Below are 23,917 nucleotides of genomic sequence, written 5' to 3'. Positions count from 1 at the left end.
ACCATACTCCTTCAGACTCTGTTCTCATGATGACAATAACACCAAAGTGTCATTTGTAAGTTATATACTGTCAAGGAGAAGAATATAAAACTTTAGTGAGCACTTATTTAATTTCTCTCCTTTTGAGTTTCCTTCAAAGTATTCTCAAAATATATGTTGGAATAGGAACATTAGTTGTTTTAGAAATCATTTGAAAATGAAGAATATTGATAAAAAGGATAGCAAAAGTACATATTAGCAGACTTATATCGTAACTTTAAAATGAATACATTATTTTAATTCTTTCCATGTATCTTTATTTGAAATACAAAAACCTTCAAAATGATAAAGTGTTATAATTTTTATAGGTTCTCTCTGCACAGTATATTAATACTTTGATATTTATGGATAAATCTCAGATGAACTCATATTTTAACCTTCAATTGCAAATTGAAATGATGCATGATCTTTTTAGTGAGATGGAATGTAAAGTGGCATTGAAACTAAATCATTTGTTTTTTCAGAGTTTCTAACTATGACATCTTCTGGTACACTCATAATCTCTTCTTTGTCTTCTACATGCTACTGATGTTGCATGTTTCAGGGTAAGTTATAAAACTTTTTTTTTTTACCAGCTTTATTGAAATATAATAGACAATTAGTTGCTCGTATTTACATTGTACAATTCAATTACTTTTTTTTCAATTATAGTTGGCATACAATAATATACCAGTTTCAGTTGTACAGCATAGTGATCAAAGATCCTAAAAAAGTTTTTTTAAACCATGTGTGCTTAAAAACGGGGTAATGAAAGATACAGCTACAGAAATTCTCACAGAGAGTGGTAAGTTATCTCGTTACTTGGAATTCAAGGTACTGTTAAGAATGGAAGAAATAGGTTTATTTTTGGCATAGCATGTTTTAATGAAACTAGTATAAAAGTATATTAAAACTGAAATATGAAGTTAGTTCTCCCACAATATTGTAGTTTGTAAAGTTCCCTATAGTTATTTCCCGATAACCGCTAAAAGAAATTTAGTAAGAAGTGAAGAACTTCAAGATTGTAGTGTTTATATTTTCAGGAGTTCCTATGCCTTTCTGCTGCAGAATTTTTAGTGATGGAGTTGTAAGTTTTTAGTTTAAAAATACCTAGAGGCAATAATAGTTGTAGAGACAGCCAAATAATTATAATGACCAAAGAGAAGGATCTGTAAAAAACATCAGAAAATCACAAAGGTAGAAAAGAAAATATCCTAAGCTTGTTATGAAGAATATACCCAAAATATTCTGAAAAGTATGTGGACCCAAGCAATGGTCTCAAAAGTATGGTGCATGATCACCTGAGTGGACTTGTGGTTTTATCTTGACATTCACACTGATGTGACATAATAGGCCATTGTCTGGTGTTAAATTCACTTGGTTTAGCAGAAAGATGCAGGACAGGAAACAGAATGTCAACATGATGATGTCAGGTGCTTCTTTAGTGGGAGTTTCTTTTGTTCGGGAACCATTTTTTACCTCTTCTCTCTTACTCCCCAAGTAGCAATTCCCTTTTGAGATGACAAGACCATATGGATAGGCATGGACTACTTTGCCTTGGGTCAGGCCTATACTCCACAGGAACCAGTATCTTGATAACACCTCAAAGGATACCCTCAGTTGCAAGAAAACACTGTACATAGAAAGTTGAGGTCTCTAAGCCCTAAAATGACTTTATAGTTCACTCGCAGTCCTCCTGGTCCTGATGCATCGCACCAATAATAAACAATGTTGCTTGGTAATGGCTGGCATTTCCCGTTTATCTTAACCCAAAATGTTCCCAGAGAAACAATATTTGGAGAACTGTTCCGACTTGTTGCTAATCTTTTCTTCAGAATGTTTTATAATGTACTTTGTCACATATAATATTTGTCACATAAATTATATATTTATTTCTGGGGGCATGTTCAAAATTCCTCCCCCCACTTCGCCCTCGGTTTTGGAGACTACTGGTTTAGAAAGAGGTATTATCTAGGTCCTGCTTTGATTTGTTCTGTACCATAGTTCTAGAATTTAATTTTGAATAAAGCTGCATAGATTATGCTTCTGGTGTGGGAAAAGTTACTACTGATATATTTTATAGCTTTCTCAAAATGGAACATTTTTCAAAATGTTCTCATTTTTATTACTGAAGGATCTGTCTATAAGTAAATTTATTGAAATTACTATCATTTGTGCCAATATTTAGAACTTAGACACATCTTTACTTATGAAACGCCTTGATAATTTCATTCTCTAGCTTTTGGTTATACAAATAAAGTGTGGTTATTCGAAACAAGTTTCTTGGATTTATATCGAGATTTTTGTTAAATGATCTGCTTTAGGTTTGAACAGAAAATCGCTGTTTGCTGGGCATTTACTCCTCTTTATCAATGTACTAAGTACTATAATAAGTTATAGAAGACCAACTTAATATATACTCTTTAGTCTCATCAATAATTAGTTTGGAATTTAAAAAAATACTTGAAAGAAGTAGAGATAACTTTTTTTAATAGTAAGAAAAGCAATAACCATTTGATGTTTAAAGCAACATCAAGGTTATAGATAACTTTATATTGAATATTTTCCAACTATAAACATATTTTATTCTTAAGAATTCCAGTAGTTTAAGGATTTGAAGGATCAATGTGGGCTAGAAATTTGAGAATATTTTAGGCTTCAAGGATGAAGTGTTTAGAATTTGTTGGCTGATTTCTCTTCCTAAGCAGACTTTTGTAGTAACGGGGCAGTTGCTTCATGTGGTTTTCTAAGGTCAATTTTATTTTCATGGAAACACAAATTTTGAAGGAAGGTTAAAGGGTATCTTGACCAAGACTTTTGACTCTCCCCTACAGTATGTCTGAGTGAATATTGAATTCCGAAAATCCCATTCTGTCTCTGGGAAGCTATAATTTTCACAAAGTTCTTTATCTTTTGAATCAGAATTTATTTTACTTTAATTTCTGGATAGATTTAAAAATCTATGACTCTAGAGGCCATGAAAATTGAGCCACTCTCCTCTAAATTCTGTTCATTTATTTCTTGCATGACGAGATTTCAAGTCTCATTACTTTCTCCTTCGAATATATTAATAGTTAATATTCATTGAGTACATGTAACTTACTAATGTTTAATTTCATTAAATCCTCCCAACAACCCTGGTAAAATTTGCTGCTGCTACTGCTGTTGCTGTTGCTGTTGCTGTTGTTGTTCCCGTGAAAGAAAAGGGGCAGTGAGTAATTTGCCGAAAGTCATGGCAAGTGACAGAAGAGCTTGGATTTTAACCCAGGTATCAGATTCCTGAGCCCACATCCTAAACAATAAATGATCCTGGCTGCAGTTTGGCTTGACTTCCCTGTATTGCTTTTAAAGCTGGAAACCAAACTGAATGCAGTGCTCTTGGGGTTTACAATCTGACGTTGGCAAAGTGGGAGTCTTGTCTTCTTTGCTCCAGATTTTGCAGTCGATATTATTTAGGACCCAATTATCTTGTTCCATGATTATTAGTGCCCTTCGGTTAAAGTCTTACCTATGTTTTAGATTTTTTTTGATTATTTATAAGCAAATGTATTGCATTGTATCCTTAAAAAACACATTGTATACACACTAAACTCAGATATTTCTTTTCAGTGTCCAGATAGATCTTTAAAATATTAATGTTTCCAAGAATATCACTTAATAGCTGTATGACTTCGACAGATAATTTGTCCTTTATTTTTCTTATCTATTAGATGGGCTTAATAAAATCATCTACATCATAAAGTTGTCTCAGGTATAAATAAGTGAATGCAGCAATTTATGTGGAACGTAGACATAATAAATGCTAGTAAGGAAAAAAACTATGCTTGTATCAATACTAATAGCTGTGTAAGGAAGAAACAACATCCACAGTTAACTGTTTGAAGAATCATTCTTTTTGATTCTTGAAAAAGACACAACACTTTTGAAGAGCCCAAATTTTCCTATCAGCCAAATAATTAGATGAAACATATAATGAAAACTGCTTAGCAGATCAATAGAATATTCTTTGAAAGAGCAATAAGTTTTATAACAATGTTAAGTCTCAAAAATTCAATAGATTTTAACAATAGAAGATTATCTTGGGACTTGCAAGACAAGCCTTCTTCTTCTGAGGAGTTTTTTCTTCTAATTTTTAATACACCTTTCTAGGAGGTTGCTATTTGTGTGCCATATTAAAGATATTTTAATTCATAAGACATTTGGGGAGGAAAAGCCAAAACTGTTTCCTCTTTCCAGACATGACTGTAATTGGATGTTTCTTCCCTCATTTTCATTTGAAAAACTTATCAGGAGGAGTTATATACTGCTATTCTCACTTACTGATAAAAAGGATATTGGAGAGAAAAGCAATTATGAATGTCACAGAGCTTCGGTGGAAAGCCTAACCCTGTTCCTTTCAAAGGCATGTGGAGGAATGCATTGTAAATGAGATTTGGCACCCTAACCTCTCAATCTTACATAGTCAACACTCTCACTGGCTTTAGCTCTGGAGTGTTACATGGGTAATAATTGTATTTTATTTTTTTTTATTTACATGAGAGAGGAATTATGATGAGATAATTCTGAAAAAGAGAGAAGGAAGGTCCTTCTCAAATGTATGAATGGCAGTGAAAGCCAATTCATTGTGTAAATAATTTCCTGTGCCAGCTCTGCTGGACCTCTCAGACCATATTTTATTACATAAATTATACCTGAATTATTCTTTTAAACAGAACTCTGCCATTTGGGACTACTTGAGGGCAAGAGTTGATTTTACAGCATGATTTATATTCTGCTTGAATCATATTGTTATGGAATTTAAAAGAAATGGCTTTCTATGTGCATGTTTCTAAAAGTTTTCTCTTCAAACCTGGGGAATGCGGTGGGCAGCCTTTGTTAACATTGACATTAATGAACCAGACCCACTGTCGGCTTCACAGGAGTGTAGGCTCAAGAAGGTAACCAGGGTTAGACAAATATTTATGAGGTTAGGCTAATTGTACTGGCTTATCCTTCTTCTACTCTGCTCCTAGGAGGAAGAAATTAAAAATATACTATTGGAAGACGGAGGTATTTATTCAATATAATTAAGAGTTAAAAGTTGCTATTCACAGGTATCTTCTGTTTTAGCCACTTGCACTGAGGACTCTTTTCACCCACATTGCTATGGCAGGAAGAGAGGCCTGGTGATCTTCTTATTGGAGAGAGATGCTTGCTTTTCTTAGAACGTCAAATGGGAACTTGGTGAAGCCCAGGGAAAGGAAGGCCCAGAGGTTGTATGTTAAGAACATTCTATTCTAGTACTGAGGGCAAAAAATTATTTTCTTATATTTTCTTTTCAGTTTCCCTTTCCTTGCCTCTGGATTTGAACTGACTATATAGTTTATTATTCATACCATACACTTCTAAGAATGAAGTGGGATACTATTAATAATTAAGCTGTGGTTGTGGGTAAAACAGTATGTATGGTTATTGCTCTTATTCCTAGGCATAGAGGAGAGTTTTAGGGAGGCTGATGGACTACTTTTAAGATAGGCCTTGATCCAGAATTGCAAAAGACCTTACCTCGAATAGAGGTTCTACATGGGTATTTGGGAGCCCAGAAACTTAAAATAATAAAAGATTTGCCTAGCTTTGTCCTATGTTAGAGATTATATTGGATTTCTTCTAACATGGTAGGTGGAAGATTTAATCATGGTTAAATCTTTGGTACACTATCACTCTTACAGGTGATCTGTTTTGAATACTTTCTATATGCTTAATTTCGTATGGATCTGACATAATTATTGTAAATTTGATGCCTGTTATTTCTACCACGAACTCTTACTTCTCCTTCAGTAGAGTAGGAGTTCTCAACTTGGATTCATAATCTCTGGGAATCATTGAATGGATGCAGGGGATGCCTGAATTTCTGAAATACTAACACATATGTATATATATATATATATATATGTGTGTGTGTGTGTGTGTATGTATCACATATATAACATATACATGCGGAGCCAAAGCTTCATGTGGCCCCAAAGAAGTTAAAAATAACTGAACTGAAGCCTCTTAAAGCTAGATTTTTACTAGAGAACTATAATATTACATTTACACATATATTTCCTGCTTAAGTTTTATCCAGAGTTGAGAACAATGGATGGTAGGAAAAATAATAACCACTGGGGCATTTTTCTTTTCACATGGGGCTAATGTAAAGAGGACTTACTTGACAAATATAGATATGGACTTGTTAATTGCACTGTCATTTTAGAGGATAATGATTGCACTATTCATAATAATTTCCAAGGTTTAGATAATATTTAATATATGACAGTTACTGTTCTTAGCACTTTATGTACACACATATATACATATGTATACATATACACACGGTTTTTTTTTCTTAAATACTCACAGCACTATGAGGTAAGTACTGTTACCCTTCTCATTTTACAGATGAGAAAGTGAGGCACAAAAGATTAAATTAAATGTCTACCCGAAGACACCCAGCTAGTACCTGATAGGGCCAGGGACTGAATCCACAGACTGACCCCAGGAATCAGAATCTACATATTTAATTCCTACTTTTTCATTGAATTATTGAATTATTTATTAATGGTTTAGAAGGTATTCTTGCTTATGAATGAAATACATTCATGTCATTTGAAGATCTAGAATATCATTCCAATTGATCTATATAAGTTGATGAGTGTGTATGTGTGCATGCTTGTGTGTTTTGAGTAAAAAATTTGATTTTGTTATAAGTTGTTTAGCGTCCAAGATTTAGAAGGTGAAATTTAGTTCTCCCAGAAAACAGAGTAAGTAGAAAATGCTTTCTTTTTGGTAATGCTTGATAAATGTTTCTTAAAATGTATAATCCCATTATGGCACATAGTAAAGGTAGTAAGTTTATAATAAATCTAATAGTAAAATTATATTTATGTGACATTTTAACCTCCGGAATTCTTCCACATAATTTGAAAATAACAATAAAAATAAAGCTAGACTCTAGACTAGAGCCAATAAAAATGCAGTGGAAAAGATTATTAGTATTCTTATTGCCACACTGTGTCTTTGTAGCTCTTCATTCAGCAAACAGATTGTCCATACCTTTTAAAGTCTGTTACCAAGCCTCAAAGTGGCACCTGCCATTGCTAACAATATAGAATAAAGATAAGAATGGAAATTGCATAGAAAAAAAAGAACCTACCTATATACTCCTTAAAAATGTCCTGGGGGAAGAGACCAGATATCCAGAAGTACAGAATATTATACAGTATATATAACTTAGGTAAAAGGGAGAAAGTCGAGTTATAGCTAAAGGTGTAGTTGAATAGTAAAAAACTCCAATGTCCTCTTCTGCCTAATCCCATTATATATCTGTGAGTTCCAATATGAAAGAGAAATAAAATACAGCGGAGTGATATATCCTAGGTAAACTAAAGTATTTTTGAGAGTAGCCATGTTTTTACCTGTCTTTATCAAGGAGTCCCTTTCACAAATAATCACTCAGTATTTGCTAGATTAGGTGGAATTGTATTAATTGGCTTTTAGCCAGGAATGTATTTTCCTTCTAGGCTCTTCCAGTTTTCCTCGATTATCAAAGCATTGTAGATAGTAATAAAAATAATCTGTGTATTTGTTTAAATGTAACTTGGATTCTCATTTTGGGATTGTCACTTATATTTAGTGTTATCTAGGCAATAAATTATGGCAATGAGTATATTGACTCCAGTGCCAGAAGAATTAGCTATTAAGTCTTGACTATTTGGGTTTTATTATAGTCTGGCACATTTTTATTAAGGATTTTTGTATACTTATGTGGCTAAAATTTCTTTGGAACACAGAAGGAAAAATATTTCTCTTCCTTTATTTGTTTTCTTTCTCTTTTTGGTCTTTGAATTTTTCACTTAAGTATAGAGAATGAATAAAATTCCTGAGGAATTAAGTCTTTCTTATATGGAATCCAAATCCTCCTCATATAACATTTACATATTTCCAATATGTTAATAAATATAATGTTCCATACAACTATGATCTTTAAGAAATGTGTGTTTCCCACTTACAATTTCCTATTCACAGGATTAATTTTCATTTTTAGGTAAAACATGATTTTTCTGTATAATAATTCTGGACTAAGGTCTTATGATTTATTAATTTTTGCTGATATTTTATTCTAAAGGCAAGGTGGGGGTAGGAATTGAGGTTATATGGTATTTTCTCCCATGAGGATATCATTCGTATAGATAGATGTAGTACATATAGAGCATTTTCATGTACATAAATTTATTTACGCTATAAGCTACATTTATTTATCAATGAATTTTGATCTTCTAAATTATGAGTTTACTTTCCCCCCATTTTAGGGTAGAAATAGTGAGCTTCAGACCAAATAAATTTTACATAATTTTAATCTCATTTTTTTCTCTTAAGTTTTTATAATAACATGTAGTTCTGACTGTAGGTACATGGTGAAAAAGCTGGGGAGGAAGGGGGAGGAACAACAGCTACATTTATTATAAGAAATATAATATTTCTTTCTGAAACACGAAATATTTCTTGTATCCCCCACTACCATTTTAGTGAAGCCTGAAAGCAGAGAAAATGCTAAGAAATATTGGATGTTTAAATATTTTTTCCTTCCTAAGAGATCAAAAGCCTTTCCTTCATATACCTGTGAAACAGAGAGTAACAGGTACTATATCTCTTTATTTCATTTGAGGAAACAGTAAAATAATCTATCTTACTTCACACACTTAGGGAACATTTGGGTCTTAATACTATGTCCTTAGACATTAAGGTTTAGTTTTGCTAGCTGCATAGTATCTGTGGCAGGCTACTTAATTTGTGAGGCTCACTGCAAAATAAAAATGTGTGGTCTCTTGATCAAAAATTATTAAGAATTTCAAGATGTTAATAACAAAGCATTGAATCAATCACAGGGTCTTTCTAAGAGCAGGGTCCCATGAGACTGCACAGGTCACATACTCATGATACTAGCCTTGTCTATGTTGCCTAGCCATGTACCTTTGGCAATGCCGCCAGCAAGAGCTGGGCACAATATGTGCCCTAATCAAGCTGCAGGATGCAAGTACATTTAGGTATCAGTAACAAGAGCCCAGGAAAGAATACAGTGGCAGGAATCTGGCAGACCAGACAAAGCAAAGATGAGAGTAAAAGCTTGGGTTTCATGGGTACCCAGATGCTTAGGGTTTCCCTGAGACACATTGTATCCCTAGCTTAGGAAAACACTCTACTTCTAGATGCTGCTAACAGATAGACTTGACTCTCTTGGTAACTCGTTTGCTTAGGTGATAATTAGCTGAGGGTTAGGGCAGGGCTGAGACTTTAGTTCGGATTTAACTGTACTCAAGGGTGAAGAGGGATGATGTAAGTTGCAGACTGATTTAATGCTATTTCCTACAAAGATAAATGTACATACATGGTTTATTTTACTAAATACCATTGTAAAATCCAAGCATCTTATTTGAAGTTAGAACATGAGTTCAAACACTTTTGTGTTTGTTAAAACCAGATGACTCCTCGATCACGTATTTCAACCACCACCACCACAAAATGTTGTCCATACACTTTCAATTCATTCAATGATTATTTATTGAACCATTTCAGTAGATCATAGGAACAGTTCTAGGTACCAGAAAAATAGCAGAGGCATAGGATAAATTCTTGATTTTAAATAGTGTATATTCTAGTGGATTACAGAATCAGTTAATTCTACTGGGTTTTAAAATATTGAATTTGGGTGTATTTTCTTAAGCTTTTTTTTTTAACTTGAAGCAAAGTAAAAAGAATTGTGAGAAATAAATTGTTATTTTTTTTTCTGTAAAAAAGAAACATTTGTGTGTTATAGAATACTAGGAAAAAATAGACTTCTCCTGAGGCAAGGAATTTTTTTCCTCCACTTTAAAAAAGGAATAAAAGTACAACAAACATAAAGGTTGCATAAGTGACACTGCAATTAAAGTAGGGATGACTTTATAATTCTCTTTTCTTCAGGGATGGCATTTTATAATATTTAAGTTTTGCCATAACATATTTTTATGATTTGTATATTATAACCTAGTAGGATTTATTTTGTGTACTATATTTTTTTCATGACTTTGTCACAGCCAGGCATTAAAAAAATGATAGTATAACTATAATGCCTCTTGAAGAAAAAAAGAAAAACCTGTTTTGAAACACTGTTGAGTGTTGAAATCACATCTTTAAATCCTTATAAGTGCAAAAACAACAGCATCCACAACCTTGTATTTTGATACACTTAAAAATACTTGATTTCTCATGATAGAGGAACTCTAGACATTCCAAATATACTTTAAAGTCTCTCCTTTGGAACATGGTACACTGTAACTAATAAAAATTAGTAACAAGTATTACAATTCCCACATTCTCTGTGTGCTTCCTTCTCCTACCCCCAACTATATCACTGTTTTAATTTGGCAAGACTGTTTACCATTCACTAACATCTTTTTCCCTTCTGTTTTTTTTTTTTTTTTGCTTTCAAATTATTTATCATTTAATTATGAAAGATACAATACTACATAAAAGAATGTTTCCTTAATTTTAATTTTATCCTTCTTCTTCATATTAGAATGCCATTCTCCTGTTCTTGAACCATTGAAATCTCTATATCCTTTTATGGCTTCCTCCATGAAGCATTTTCTAAAATGTCATAATCAAAGTTTATCATCTCTATATACCCTCAAGAAGTCATTATACATCTATATAGCATTACTCATTTTGCTTTGTTTTTGTTGTTTTCATGTGATTATGCCCATTATAGCTATGCTGTGGCTATTCAATTTAAATTAATTAAAATGAAATAATATGAAAATATCAATTCTTTGCCTGCACTAGCCACTTTTCAGTTGCTCAGTACTCACATGTAGCTCATGGTTTCTATGTTGGACAGTGCAGATTTAGACTGTTTCCACCATCACAGAAAGTTCTATCGGATAGCAGTGCATTAAATTGTAAGTTTCTTGAAGATAGGGGCCATGCCACTTAAATTAATAAATAATATATATTTATATAATATATATTATTATGTAAAATAAAGAATAAATAAAATAATAAATGTAAAATAGTTATGTCTCAGTGGTGATGTGGGGCAAGAAGGAGGATCAGAGTTGTTTGGCATGTAGACACAGAGTTGCATGTTACTTGAAGCTCTGTTGTATTTGGGAAGATTGCATTTAACTCTGTGGAAACATGTATATTATAGCTGCTAAAATAAATGTAGATACTAGGAATTCAAAACAATCATGAAAACCATACATAATATATCACTCAATTTTAACAAATGTGGTCACAGTGAAGTAAATAGATTACAGGTATTTGATTTTGATCTACAAATGCAAATATCAATAATATCTGTCTGCAGTCAAAATTCTTCAGAATAAAATTATTTTAATGGGATTGAAGTGTAATTTTAAAGAAATATATCCTAAGAATACATGCTATAAGAATGCTAGGAAATTCTGTATTAATTCCAAAGAAATGAGCACTTCTACTTTTTACTAGTACAATGAAAAAGAAAATTTTTGCATTTAATCGAACTTGAAAAATGGCATAAATTTATTCATTGGGTACTGATATAACACCTCCTTTTCCAGATCTATAATGATGTAGATCCATAAATTTTGTTCGGTGCATACACTGGTCTATAATTTCAGAATATTGTCCATAAGTAGGATGGGAATTCTGCAGAAGTAGGCCTAGTACAGGCATATGACTTTGGACTCTGACTTGGCTACTGACTGACAGTGTGATCTGGGGCAGATTACTTAATGTCTCCAAATGTTTTCACTCATTCTAAGATGAGACCACTGATCTTTACCACACAAATTTGTTATAAAGTTTACGGAAATAGGCATTGAAGCATCTAGCACCTGTCTGGTATACCTAATACTTGTCTTATAATGTTTAAAATCAGCTAGTGCCTTTCCTTGTGAACCCACTTGTATCTTTACCACTTAATTTAGCCAAATAACCTGAGATTCCATACTTTATTTGTTTCATGAATGAATTTTTTTGTTTTATGTCATCGTTTGTTTCTAGATCTTTTCTCTCTTACATGTTTCTTTGATGACTACACTTACAAACTGAGACAGAGAAAAGAATAATGGGGCTTTAAGACATGGTTAGCCTATGACATTTACCTTGAGAGTAGTTTAAAATAGCATAAAGCTCTCAGAATTAAAAGGGATTTTAGAATATTATGTACCACTTTATATACCAAGAACAGCGACATTGTTTATTTGACTGAGCTGGCCTGAAGATCTGTACTGCATAGTGACAACATTTATCATTGTAAGGACCATTAGCACATAGAGTCATGTCCACCTGAACACCATTATGACTTAAGAGAAGGAATAAATAACATTCCTTAGCACGATGTTAAGCAGCCCCCTTCCAACACACACACACACACGCACACGCATGCATGCACACATACATGCACTATCTGATCTTATTTCCAGGCTTGTGTCCATTTGAACCCCTTTCCTTGATTTTTACTTCTTTAACCAATGGATTTGCTTTGTATGATATAGGTTTTTGAAGTGAAGGAGATAAGACTTCTGAATCCCCATATTTTGACTTCTACTTTGTTATTCTCTTACCCAAACAAAGCCTTAGGTTTCTCATTTGTGTAATTGAATTGTGTCTTAATTTTTAAAGTGGAAATAATTCCTACTCCATGCAGTCATGATAAGGATAATGTGAAATGTCTATAAACTGCTCTGTATTAGATCTGGTACCTACTGTACCTTACTAAGCTGTTACTAAAACACTCTATCACAACTATGATCTGTGGTCTAATTTATGTTTAGCTTCTCCCAAGATACCTTCTGAACTAGATTTTAAGTTTCTGGAGTGTTAGAGGCCAGATTTGACTTCTTTTTGAGCTCTGTAGAACAACCTAGAATAGTGCCAAGTGCTCTATGCCAATGTTTGTTCAACTTCTTGCCAGTAAAATAAATGCCTGAGATTTTTGGCCTACCCGCCTGTCAGCCACTACTCTCGGGATGGCCAGTAGGAGAAACAGGTTTGGGTAAAACATTACTTGTAATGGAAACTGAATCAAATAAATGAATAGGTTTTCCAAGTATAACGCCACAATAATTGTATTATGTGACTGGAATTCTTGAAGGATTATGCGCTTGGCTCACATTCGTATACTATTCATAAATTTATTTTCTATTTAGGCCATAACTACTGCATTACTGAAAAAAAATGTGAGTGGCCTATCATAGTAGTTATGTCATACATCCCACTATTTAGATGTTCCTGACATGTATTATGTACTCTCTATTGACTCCATGATAACCTGTTGTAAGGAAGAAAGTCAAATAAAAAGAAGAGAAAAAGGGAATTTAACATAAGCAAAAAGGGAAGAAAGAACAATCAGATTGAATAGATGGTGTGTTCCACCATGACTCTTAGTTGTTGCTTTTCTAACTTTCATTTATGATGCCTATTAGTGTCATTCATGTTACAGTTTTTGCTGTTTTTAAATATCATCCTCATAAAATCATAAAATCATTATAGCTGTGATGTACTTAAAGATGTACTTTATTAATGTTAATTATTTGGGAACATAAAGGGTAATTAAAAAACATACTCTTAGCTAACCAGGAAAAAATAATTTTGGAAATAAAAACTTCAGTACCTTTAAAATAAAAATGAAACACACTGAAAAATTGTCAATGCTTTTCTAACTCTTACTTTTTTCTTCTTATAAAAAAAAAAAGATATTGTATACAATCTGTCATTTGATGAATTATCCCTATGAGGTAGATCTTACTTTACTCCTTACTGATAAGAAATACAGAATGCAGAAAGTTGAATGGTTCGTTTGGTTTGTTTTAAAATGCCACAAAATATGAAAGAATCGGAATGGGATTTTAGAGTTTTAAGCTCTCCTGCTTGATTTATTATTTTGAACTTGTTTATGGAGAATTTAAAAAGTCAACAAGTTTAGGGTCTGATTGCTATGTATTATTTGTTTTCAGACCATAAGAGATGCAAACTTTCAGTTCCTGTTATTATGTTTGAAGGCAGCTATGCTCACCACCATACCACTAACGCCACATAATTCCTGTTATTATGTTTGTTTAACATTTCTTTGCAAGGCCTGTTTTATCTAGTCTTAACCAAATCAAATATGATCCCTGTACTTTTTCATTTGTGTTTGAAGATTTAGCAAAAGTAACTATTATTATAGTGTTTATTGAAGTGAAAACTTATATATGATTGTATGAATGTCTACTAGATTTGAGGCTGTCAAATTCAAGAATACATGTAATGATAGCTGTGTTTTTCCCTACCATGTATTTGTGGCATTTTTTGAAGGGTGAGGGTGCTAAAATTTTTCATTTTGTCCAATAGTAAAGAATTCATTAAAAATTTTTAAAATTTCTCAATTTCTTAAGTAAGATATATGAAGAACACTTCTTGGATAAGTGCTATGTAAAGTTAACAAGAAAAAGATATTTTCTTATACTGTGTCTCCTAATTGTAATCTTTTTTTTATCTCCCTATTTTTTTTCTTAATTTAATTTAGTGGATTGCTGAAGTATCAAACTAATTTAGATACCCATCCTCCTGGCTGCATCAATCTTAATGGAACCCACTACCGGAATATTCACTTACCAGAGTATCTCTCAGAAAATTTTCATGAATCTTTACCTGGAGAATTTTTAAAACCTGATGAGCTTACTCGGAACACATTTGTAAAGATTTGTATGGAAGAGCCCAAGTTCCAAGCTAATTTTCCACAGGTCAGATTAATTTTATGTGTTCAATGGTCTCTGTAAAGCCCATATTCCCATAACAATTGACCAATTGTATTTAAACATGTTTTTGGAAGTATATAAAATAATTATTCTTAGAGAATTGAACATTTCAGGATGTCTCAATAGCAAGTTGCCATTACAGGCAGCTGATGGTTCAAGAAGAAAGACCTATGATATTACAGAATATAGAAAATTCTGTTTAACTGACTGTATGATCTTTGCATACTTATGGCCCTGGTGCTTACCACAAGGAAGGTTACAAAGATATTTTCCCTATCCATTGAGAAAAATAGGTTGAATAACAAAAATATTAACGAAAGAACTAATACTACTAATACTATACTACTAATACTATAATACTGTACTAATAATACTATACTAGTGAAAGAACTAATACTAAGAATACTATACTACTATTGTAGTATAGTATAACATTATGGTACAACATTATACATAATATGATAAATAATAAATTGTAAAATCAATTTATTAGCTGCTTAATATTACCTGCTTAACATTACCTTCTAAGCAATGTGCTAAAATGTACTGTATGCCTAATTTCTTTCACTATTCACAAGAACTCCGTGAAGCAATTACTGTCATCGTCATTTCTGATGAGGAAATTGTGGCTTAAATACAGAAAATATCTTGACCAAGCTCTACAAACTAATATGTGGGAGAAGTAGAGTGCAAAACCAGGTCTTTTACTAATGCTTGCTCTTGGAAAACTTCTTCCTCACAACCCAGTGAGTAGTCAGGGCCCTAATCTTCTCTTGGCTATAGGAACTTCCCATGTGAGAATTACACCCTGTACTATTTGTCGTTAACAATTGGAAGTAGAGGAATGGGGATGGCAAATATCTGCTTTAAGAAGAGGGAGAGAGTAAATAGAAAAGAGGGTAAAGGGAGTCAAACACAGGTTTGACTAGGAGACTAGACTTTGGGTGGTGAGCACATAATAGACTGACTGTACAGCTGTTATATTATATAATTGTACAACTGGAATTCATATAATGTTTTTAGCCAATGTTACCCCAATAAATATAATTTAAAAAAAGAAGAAAGAGGAGTCACAAGGTAGAATGATTTGTAAATGACTTTGGAATGAGTGTGTTATTCTTGTGTTTATTATTATTAATCCGTAGTTTTCTATTAAACTTAAAAGAATTTTTTTGCACTTTTATGGGCTTCACACAATGCAATATTTTAGGCAGGACAGGTATTGCAACTTTCATTTTACTTATGTGAGACCTGATGCTCAAAAGGTAAGTGACTGTCCCAAGGGTGCAAGGCTGCTGCATTACAGAGCTTTCCTGTGATGCCTATTCTTACAGTGTCAAACTAAATGTTAGGAAGAGGTATGATCTCTGCATGGAAGGAGGAGATCTGAATAACTATGTAAATAAAGTTTTAAAAAGTGACCATTAAAATAAGTTTGGGTTGGAGGCCTCCAAGTACGGTGGGAAAGACAGTGTGCAGTATTAGGAAAAGGGTCGGACACACAGGCTCCTGCACTTCTCAGAGTATTCTGTTAATCCTGGTGTCAAGGCTAGTCCTCTGACACACATGCAAAATTGTTACATTTTCCAGAATCTAAATGTCATCTTCTTGTTCATGTTATATTTATTATATAAAAGTAAGTAAACAGCATGCCTAGTATATACTATATTTAAAAATATGTACACATATTTTACATTGTGTTTACATTTTGTATATGTACATTATGCATATATATTATGCAACAAAAAATATCTAGGTTTTTTTTTTTAAACAAACATTGGACTGGTACATTTTTTATGAAATCATTTTCAAATTTATTTGAGTTTTTGACTTCCCTTTCTAAGCTCTTTAGAGAAAGGTATTGTGTATATGCATTATATATTTGTTATGTGCACAGGTATGAAACAATGTATAATGAACAATAAAGGTAGCTATAGCCTGGGCAATGGTTTAAGTCTAGGGTCTTGGCATTACTTTCCCATTTATTTTGTACTTACTCTTCTTTGAATAAGTTGTAGTGAACATTTGATATTTTTTACTCATTTGTTACATTTTATTTAAAATACAGGTTAAATTATTATTACAGTAATATGTGAAATAAGCAATTGAGGAGGATATATAAGATTCCTACAGTACAAGTATTTCTTAAAGTGTATTTCAAAAATTCTCCGTTAGACTTGGCTCTGGATTTCCGGACCTTTGTGCCTGTATTGTGCTGAAAGACTTTACAGGTGCATCCGGAGCAATAAGCCAGTCACCATCATCTCTGTCATAAGTCATCCCTCAGATGTCATGGAAATTCGAATGGTCAAAGAAAATTTTAAAGCAAGACCTGGCCAGGTGAGTCACTGTTCAGCAACTTATAAAATATCTTTATCCTTATATAATTTTTGAAAATTAGCCGATGTACCATTGTTGGAATATTTGAACTTCTTTCTTAGTCATTTAAAAATTATGTTTGTTGCTTTTTAGTATATTATTCTACATTGTCCCAGTGTGTCTGCATTAGAAAACCATCCATTTACCCTCACAATGGTAAGAAACTTGTTTTTTGACTTTCTGAATAAAATGCAATTCTTTCTTTATTGTGTGTGTCCTCCACATCATTGTATAAATTATTCAAGGCTCTCACAATATGTTTGTTTAAGTAAGCCATCTTTTTACACAGAAATATAATTATTCTTTTATAAATTTTCTAGCTATTATTTATTATTTTCTACCACTTTAAAATTCAGGAATTAATATATTTAAAATTTATCATACCTTGATTCAAATTGAATAAAATTTCCTGGATATTTTCTTTTTATGAAGCATGTACCAAAATATAATATATATGCTCTTTTCTTTAGAGTAATTGGATTTAAGGGAAAAGAGGGTACTCTGAGCTGAGGTAGAAGCATAAAAAAATCCAGAGAGTGTTTAGAAAAGAAAAGTCCAGTATAATTGGTACCTAGCTGTATATGGGGGAGGAAAAGGAAAATAAAGTCAGAAAAATAAAATGGAATAAATAAGAGAGGGGAATCTAGCTAAATAGCTAAAAACATCACCAAATACTTTTAGCACATTGTTTAACATTGTATGCATTATAGAAGTGGTACTAGCCCACTATAAAAAGTAGTCAATTTCCAAGGTAAAATAGGAACTTATCCTCATTTTCCCCACTTGCCAGTTTTTCTCTCCACAGTTTGACATATATTCTCCCAGACATTTTCCTATATACTCTGGCATATGTAGATGTTTGGCATTTGTTTGATCAATCATTTATTTTATAATTTTCTCTTTTCACTCAATAATATATCATGGGCAACTTTTCATATTACTATATTTGTATATGAGTTATTTTTTTAATGACAGCATAATATTTAACAGGAGGAAAGTACTGTAATTTAATATTCCCCATTGATTATAAGGATAAAGGTTTTATTTAATTTGTAACAAAGGTAACTGAGAACAGGGACCACATATTTAAATATATGCTTAAAATATGCAACATAATTGAGCAAAGGAGGGGGGGCAGAAAAATAACTAATGTCAAAGTATTGAGATGTAGGATTTGGGTTATACCAAAATATTTTTGCTTCCTTGCTCCAAATTTTGTACACTGTATGTAGCAACTTTATTTATGAATAAATTAAAATCAATGATTATGGAAAGGTAGTATGACATCTAGTGGAATAATTAACAACACTATTTTATCAAGAAAGATTAAAGTTCATTAGCACGTTGGATGGAGGCAAAGATGTTGGATACCTGGAATTCTATATTCATCAGGGTTTCTTTTCATCAGACCATCTCTGAACAATGTACTTTGTTGTGTATAGGCTTAGGAAATGGTTTATAGCCTTCCCAAATTTGGGGGCATTATTAGCTGGTCCACTCATATTATTCCTCAAGGGAGTTTCGTTTTCATAAGAGAGAACTGCTACCAAGAAATGGATTTGAGTGGAGCAAAACGTTTCTAAGCTAAATTTTATATTATGTTGTTAATTTACTATTATTGACCTTAAACAAATAAACGGCTAGATAGCTCTCTAGGAAAATGAGTTTATTCAGGAACAACAAAGAATTGCAATTCAGGGCATTGCAATTGGTCTAATGGTGAACCACGTGCAAGTCCAGAGAACAAAGGAGAGGAACTTTCTTTCAGAGAAGAAAGGCGGAGTTCAGAGGGGCACTCGTACACCGAGTCTCTTGGAGGAGACTGGGAATTCCAAGTGTAGTGGCTTTTCATTGGCTGAGTGGTTGCCAGAAGAGGAAAAGATCTTCTTTCTTCCTGCTGGAGTAGCAGAGCAGAAAACCCCTTCCTGTTGGAAAGGGAAAGTCCCTCTCTTCCTGTTTGGGGTAATGAACTCTGAGTGGTGAGTGAAAGCTCCCCCTACAGGCCCTCGAAACTCCAATTTAAATGAAGTTTCTGTTTATTATTTTCACACTATCCTTTCCCGCTATTTCCTTTTTTTTTTGGTCCAATTATTTCTCTTTGTCACTTACATGTAAATGCATACTTCTCAAAGGTTTCCTGGAATGGTTCCTTTAAGGGTTTCTTTGAAATAAAACAAAGCAAAACAACAACAAAAGTTCCATGTTCTGATTCCCACTAAAAAGTGTTTATATACCCCATCTTTGTCAAGGATAATAGTCTCTACTAAGTAAATGCCTAAGAGGTTTCCTTATAAACTTTGAAAATATTATATTACTTAATTCTTAGTATATTCCCATGAGACATGTATTGTTAACTCTATATGATGCAGAAAATGTGACTCAGAGAGATTGTTATGTTCCCATAGTCACACAGCTAGTTGGTGGCACAGGCAAGATATAGACACAGACCTGTCTGACTGAAAGGCAAGTTGTTCTATTCTGCTCTCTCTCCTGCCTCATCACTCATCAATGTTTAGGGCATTTATATTTCTGAAACTCTTGTTGCTTTTGGACATACTTGTCGTTGGAATCAAACAACAACAACTAAAAATCACCACTTAGGAGAGAACTTTACTGAAACTGTGAAAAGTTATTTTTGAGAGAAATATGCAGTTGAAAGTTTTGGACTGCCCATACTGCTAAGCTCTTCATATATTGTGGAGAGTTAAAAGTCAAATAAATTCTCCTGCTAGAAAAAAAGTCTAATACTTATTTTCATATACCGTACCAGTATATATACAAATCAAATCTATAAATATGCAATGATCACAAAAATTCAGTAGTTTGAATTTCATATCATTTTTAAATGGATATTAAGGTTTTTAAAACTGAAAATACAAAAATAAGTACAAAAGATAAGGTACAGAGTATTATAGCATTTTTCACAATTTCTGTCAAAGGTAAAGCTAAGTTTTGAGTACTGGTTTAATTAGAAACCCAAAGGTTGGAGATTTAATTACTAAAGGTGCTTCAGCATTTCTTACTCTTGATATTAACTTTTCTACACAAAGATGACATGATGATTTGATGGGTTTTCTCAGGAAGTTGTGATTATTTTCCACTATTGCACCTGCATTCTCTCAGGGCAAAACTAGCAGGCACATACTTGCTCACGAGACTGATAGAAATCAGAGGGAATCGTGTAGTTTTAGATGATGGATTTTGGAATTCCAGACAGCCTGGGTTGGAGGCCTGGATCCCCCATATATTAGTACTATGACTATGGACAAGATAATTAACATATTTATCTTTGGTTTGCTTCTTTGTAAAATGTGGATAGTAATAATAAATTCTCTATGGAGTTACTTTGAATGTGAATTAAAAAGATATAATCAAGTGCTCAGTATGATTCTTGGCATATAGTAAGTTCTCAGTAGGTTGGAAGTTGTTATTCCACAGTCTCATCCACATTTTTCCTTTCAAAATTTGTTGACACCTCTCCATTGTTGTTATCACTCTCCATGTCACCCTGGCTAGTGTGGTTTGCATTTTTATTTGTTATGCTAGCTGTTTCAGATAACGAGTGTAGAACCAAGACAGGATTAAACTTTTTTTTTTTTTTTTGCCTCGTTCTGCAGCATGCAGTAAGTGACTAAGCTCTGGCTACATACTGATGTCATTTCGGGGACTGATGATTTATTTGCCTCTTGTGGTTTCCTAGCTGTTAAGATGAATAATGAACCTTTATTGGCATAAAACCTGGGTATAATTTTACATGTTGTTCTTCAGCTATGTAGTGGATCTCTTAAAGTATTTTTCAGTTATGCTCTGTAATTACCAAAGTTTGGATTTTCTACCAAAATACATCTTGTATTAAGGTATGCTCTCATCTAATTTAGATATATAAATCAGATATGACTTTAAAAAGCCTGTACTTTAGAAAATATGAAACCTACTGCTTACTACAAAATGTAGCATTTCTTAGTATTTAAGTGGGGTAGACATTAATTATGCTCATTAATAATTTTCATGGATTCTCAATTGAAGAAATATGCAGAATCTGCTGTTTTATGATAGTAATAGATTTGTTTACATAAATATCTCTATGTCTTTTCATTATTATTTTTATTCAGAATTACACATGTACTTTCCTGACATCTGTATTCTAAGTCGTATGATTCATTATTTTTAAGCTTGGATAACCTGATTTCACATATTTTTCCATGAGTCAGAGGCGAGTCTAGCTGTTAATTTGTTATTGTCTGTACTTTTACATAGCATGCCTGCACTTGCCATCATTTTGGGAATAGTCACTTTGGGAATAGTCTTTCCAGTTTTCAATAAAAACCAGACAATGGCCATGGATCTCTTAAAGACTGGAAATGTTTTTTGTTTTTGTTATTATTTATGTAATTCCATGAGTTTAAATATAACCAGGAAATCTACATTAGCTTTTTAGATCTTGGGTCTTGCTGTCATCTATCTAATTCCTAAAAATTGCTTTTCTCTAGGGTTTCACAGATCTTTTGCTTGGACAGCTTAGAAACTCAGCTGAGATAGATAGCAAGCCAATGATGTGTTTTAACCTTAAACCAGGTATAGTGATGGAAATTGCCCCAGAAAGTCACTAATGTTCATGAAACATAAGAGGACATCTGAATTCTCTGAAAATTAAACATCATCTGATTGCTCTAGTTAGGCTTTTTTTTCCAGGGGAAAAGAAAATATTTCTTCAGTGCCTAATGAGAGCCTGCATGATAAATATGAACTTAAATAGGTCAATATATTCAGAGTGAACCTGCTGTTTAATATAAAACTTGATTTACTCAACTGGTATTTTTGGATGCCTCCTTTTACCTAGGTACCAAAGAAAAATGATGGATAAAAGCCCTTCTTGGACTCACATCTCCTTTCAGCCTCTCCCCTTTTTCTCAGTTTTTCAGTTCCTTTCCTCTCATTCTCTCTTAAATCCTCCAACTTTTGCCCATAACACTCTACTAAAACATTTATTTCCAAGGTCAACAATGACCATGTTATTGCTAAGTCCAAGAGTCATTTCCCAATCCTCAATGGCCTAACCGCTCAGCAGCATTTGGCACAGCTGATCACTTGCTTTTTTCATTTTACTTCCAGGATATCCACTTACCTATTTTTTCTCCTAATTTTCTGGCTACTTTTACCTTTTTTTTATCCTGTTCCTTGTCTTCCCCATGACCTCTAAACATGAGAACACTCCAGTGTCCATTCCTGGAATCCCCTTTCATCTCTGGCTAAACTCATTTCTCTAGTGATCTTATTTAATGTTATTGATGCATCTGTGTGCTATCATTTCCCAGATTTATATTTCCAACCCAGACTCCAACTCCAAAATTCAGGATCATATATCCAACTGCCTACCAGAAACTTTCACTTGGATGTCTAAAGAACATCTTAAGTTAACATATCTAAAATTGAACTCCTAATCTTCAACCTCCCAAACCTATTCCACCCACAGTCTTCTCCCACTTCAGTTAATGCCAACTCATTGTCCAATTTGGTCAGGCTAAAAACCTGGACTTTAGTCTTGACTTTTATCCTTTAAAAATATATAGTAACAATCTGTCTACAAATTTTCTTGGCTCTACCTTGAGAATATATCCACAATTCCTTTAGCACCCACACAGGTCCAATCCACTACCATCTGGATAGCTTCCTAATTGGTATCCTGTCTGCCCTTACTCACCTATCAGTTAATCTTAAGAAGCAACTAGGATGATTATTTTAAGATGAAAATCAGATCATAAAACATGGCAATGATCACAAATTCAGTAGTTAGAATTTCATATCATTTTTTGAAATGGATATTTCGTGTCATTTTTTTGTTCAAAAACCAAGCAGTTTTTACCCTTAGTTTTTACCTTTGATATATATTGACTTGCATCTGTGTGAGTGTGTGAGTGTTTGTGTGTGTGTGCGTGAGTGTGTGTGTGAATGGAAGAGGGGATGTAGAGGTCAGTGTGGCTGGGGTACGCTAAGAAAAAGGCAGGATGGTAGGAGATAATGTCAAAGAAGTCCTGAGGAGTCATATTATGTAGGGTTTATAAGATGTTGCCAGAGCTTTAGCTTTTATTTTGAGTTAGAAGAGAGCCATTGGAGGGTTCTGGGTAGAGGAATGACATGATCTGGCTTACTTTTTAACAGAATCACACTGACTGCTATGTTAAGATTAGATGAAGGGAAGCAGGAGCAGAAGCAGGGAGACCAGTGAGGGGGCTATTATGGTCATCCAGTTTGGGTATGATGATGGCTCAGACCGGGGGTGGATGACAGTGGAGCTGGTGAGAAATATCAGATTCTTAACATATTTTAAAGTTAGGATTAATAGAATTTCTTGATAGACTGGATTTGAAATGTGAAATAAATAGAAGAGTCAAGCTTCTTGTCAAACTTTTTGGTTTGAGCCATTGGAGCTGAGTTAACTGAGATAGGGAAGGCTCTCAGGAGAGCAAGTTCTTTTTTTTTTTTAGGCGAGGCAACCTCACAGATTGCAAGTACCTTGTCAGCTTACAATCCCTTATTTTTCATGTCTATAGCACCTGGTGGTCTTCCCAGGTGATCTCCCATCCAAGTACTAACCAGGCCCGACACTGCTTAGCTTCCAAGATAAGACGGAATCGGGCTTGTTCAGGGTGGCACAGCCATTGAGGAGAGCAAGTTCTGATGAGAATTTGTACTGCCCAGTTTTGGATAGGTAAATTTGAGATGGCACTTAGTGTGTT

General features: G+C 33.4%; 1 protein-coding gene and 1 pseudogene across 7 annotated transcripts in view; one reads left to right on the top strand and one right to left on the bottom strand.

Moving 5' to 3' along the window:
* The window catches only part of NOX4 (NADPH oxidase 4), a 137,583-nt gene that overhangs the window by 41,815 nt on the left and 71,851 nt on the right, over positions 1–23,917 (top strand). For all 7 annotated transcript variants that reach the window (XM_025042647.1, XM_015600601.2, XM_025042643.1 and 4 more), the window contains 4 exons: positions 504–584; positions 14,570–14,786; positions 16,977–17,141; positions 17,274–17,336. In XM_025042647.1, the coding sequence (XP_024898415.1) occupies positions 504–584; positions 14,570–14,786; positions 16,977–17,141; positions 17,274–17,336 (526 nt within the window). The remainder of the gene's footprint in view (positions 1–503; positions 585–14,569; positions 14,787–16,976; positions 17,142–17,273; positions 17,337–23,917) is intronic.
* On the bottom strand, positions 23,723–23,844 carry LOC112475066 (annotated as a pseudogene).

This window comes from Pteropus alecto, unplaced genomic scaffold (assembly GCF_000325575.1).
Source record: "Pteropus alecto unplaced genomic scaffold, ASM32557v1 scaffold7, whole genome shotgun sequence".
NCBI classification, from domain to species: Eukaryota; Metazoa; Chordata; class Mammalia; order Chiroptera; family Pteropodidae; genus Pteropus; species Pteropus alecto.
The sequence above is the reverse complement of the archived record's forward strand: the minus strand, read 5'-3'. Positions and strand labels throughout refer to the sequence as shown.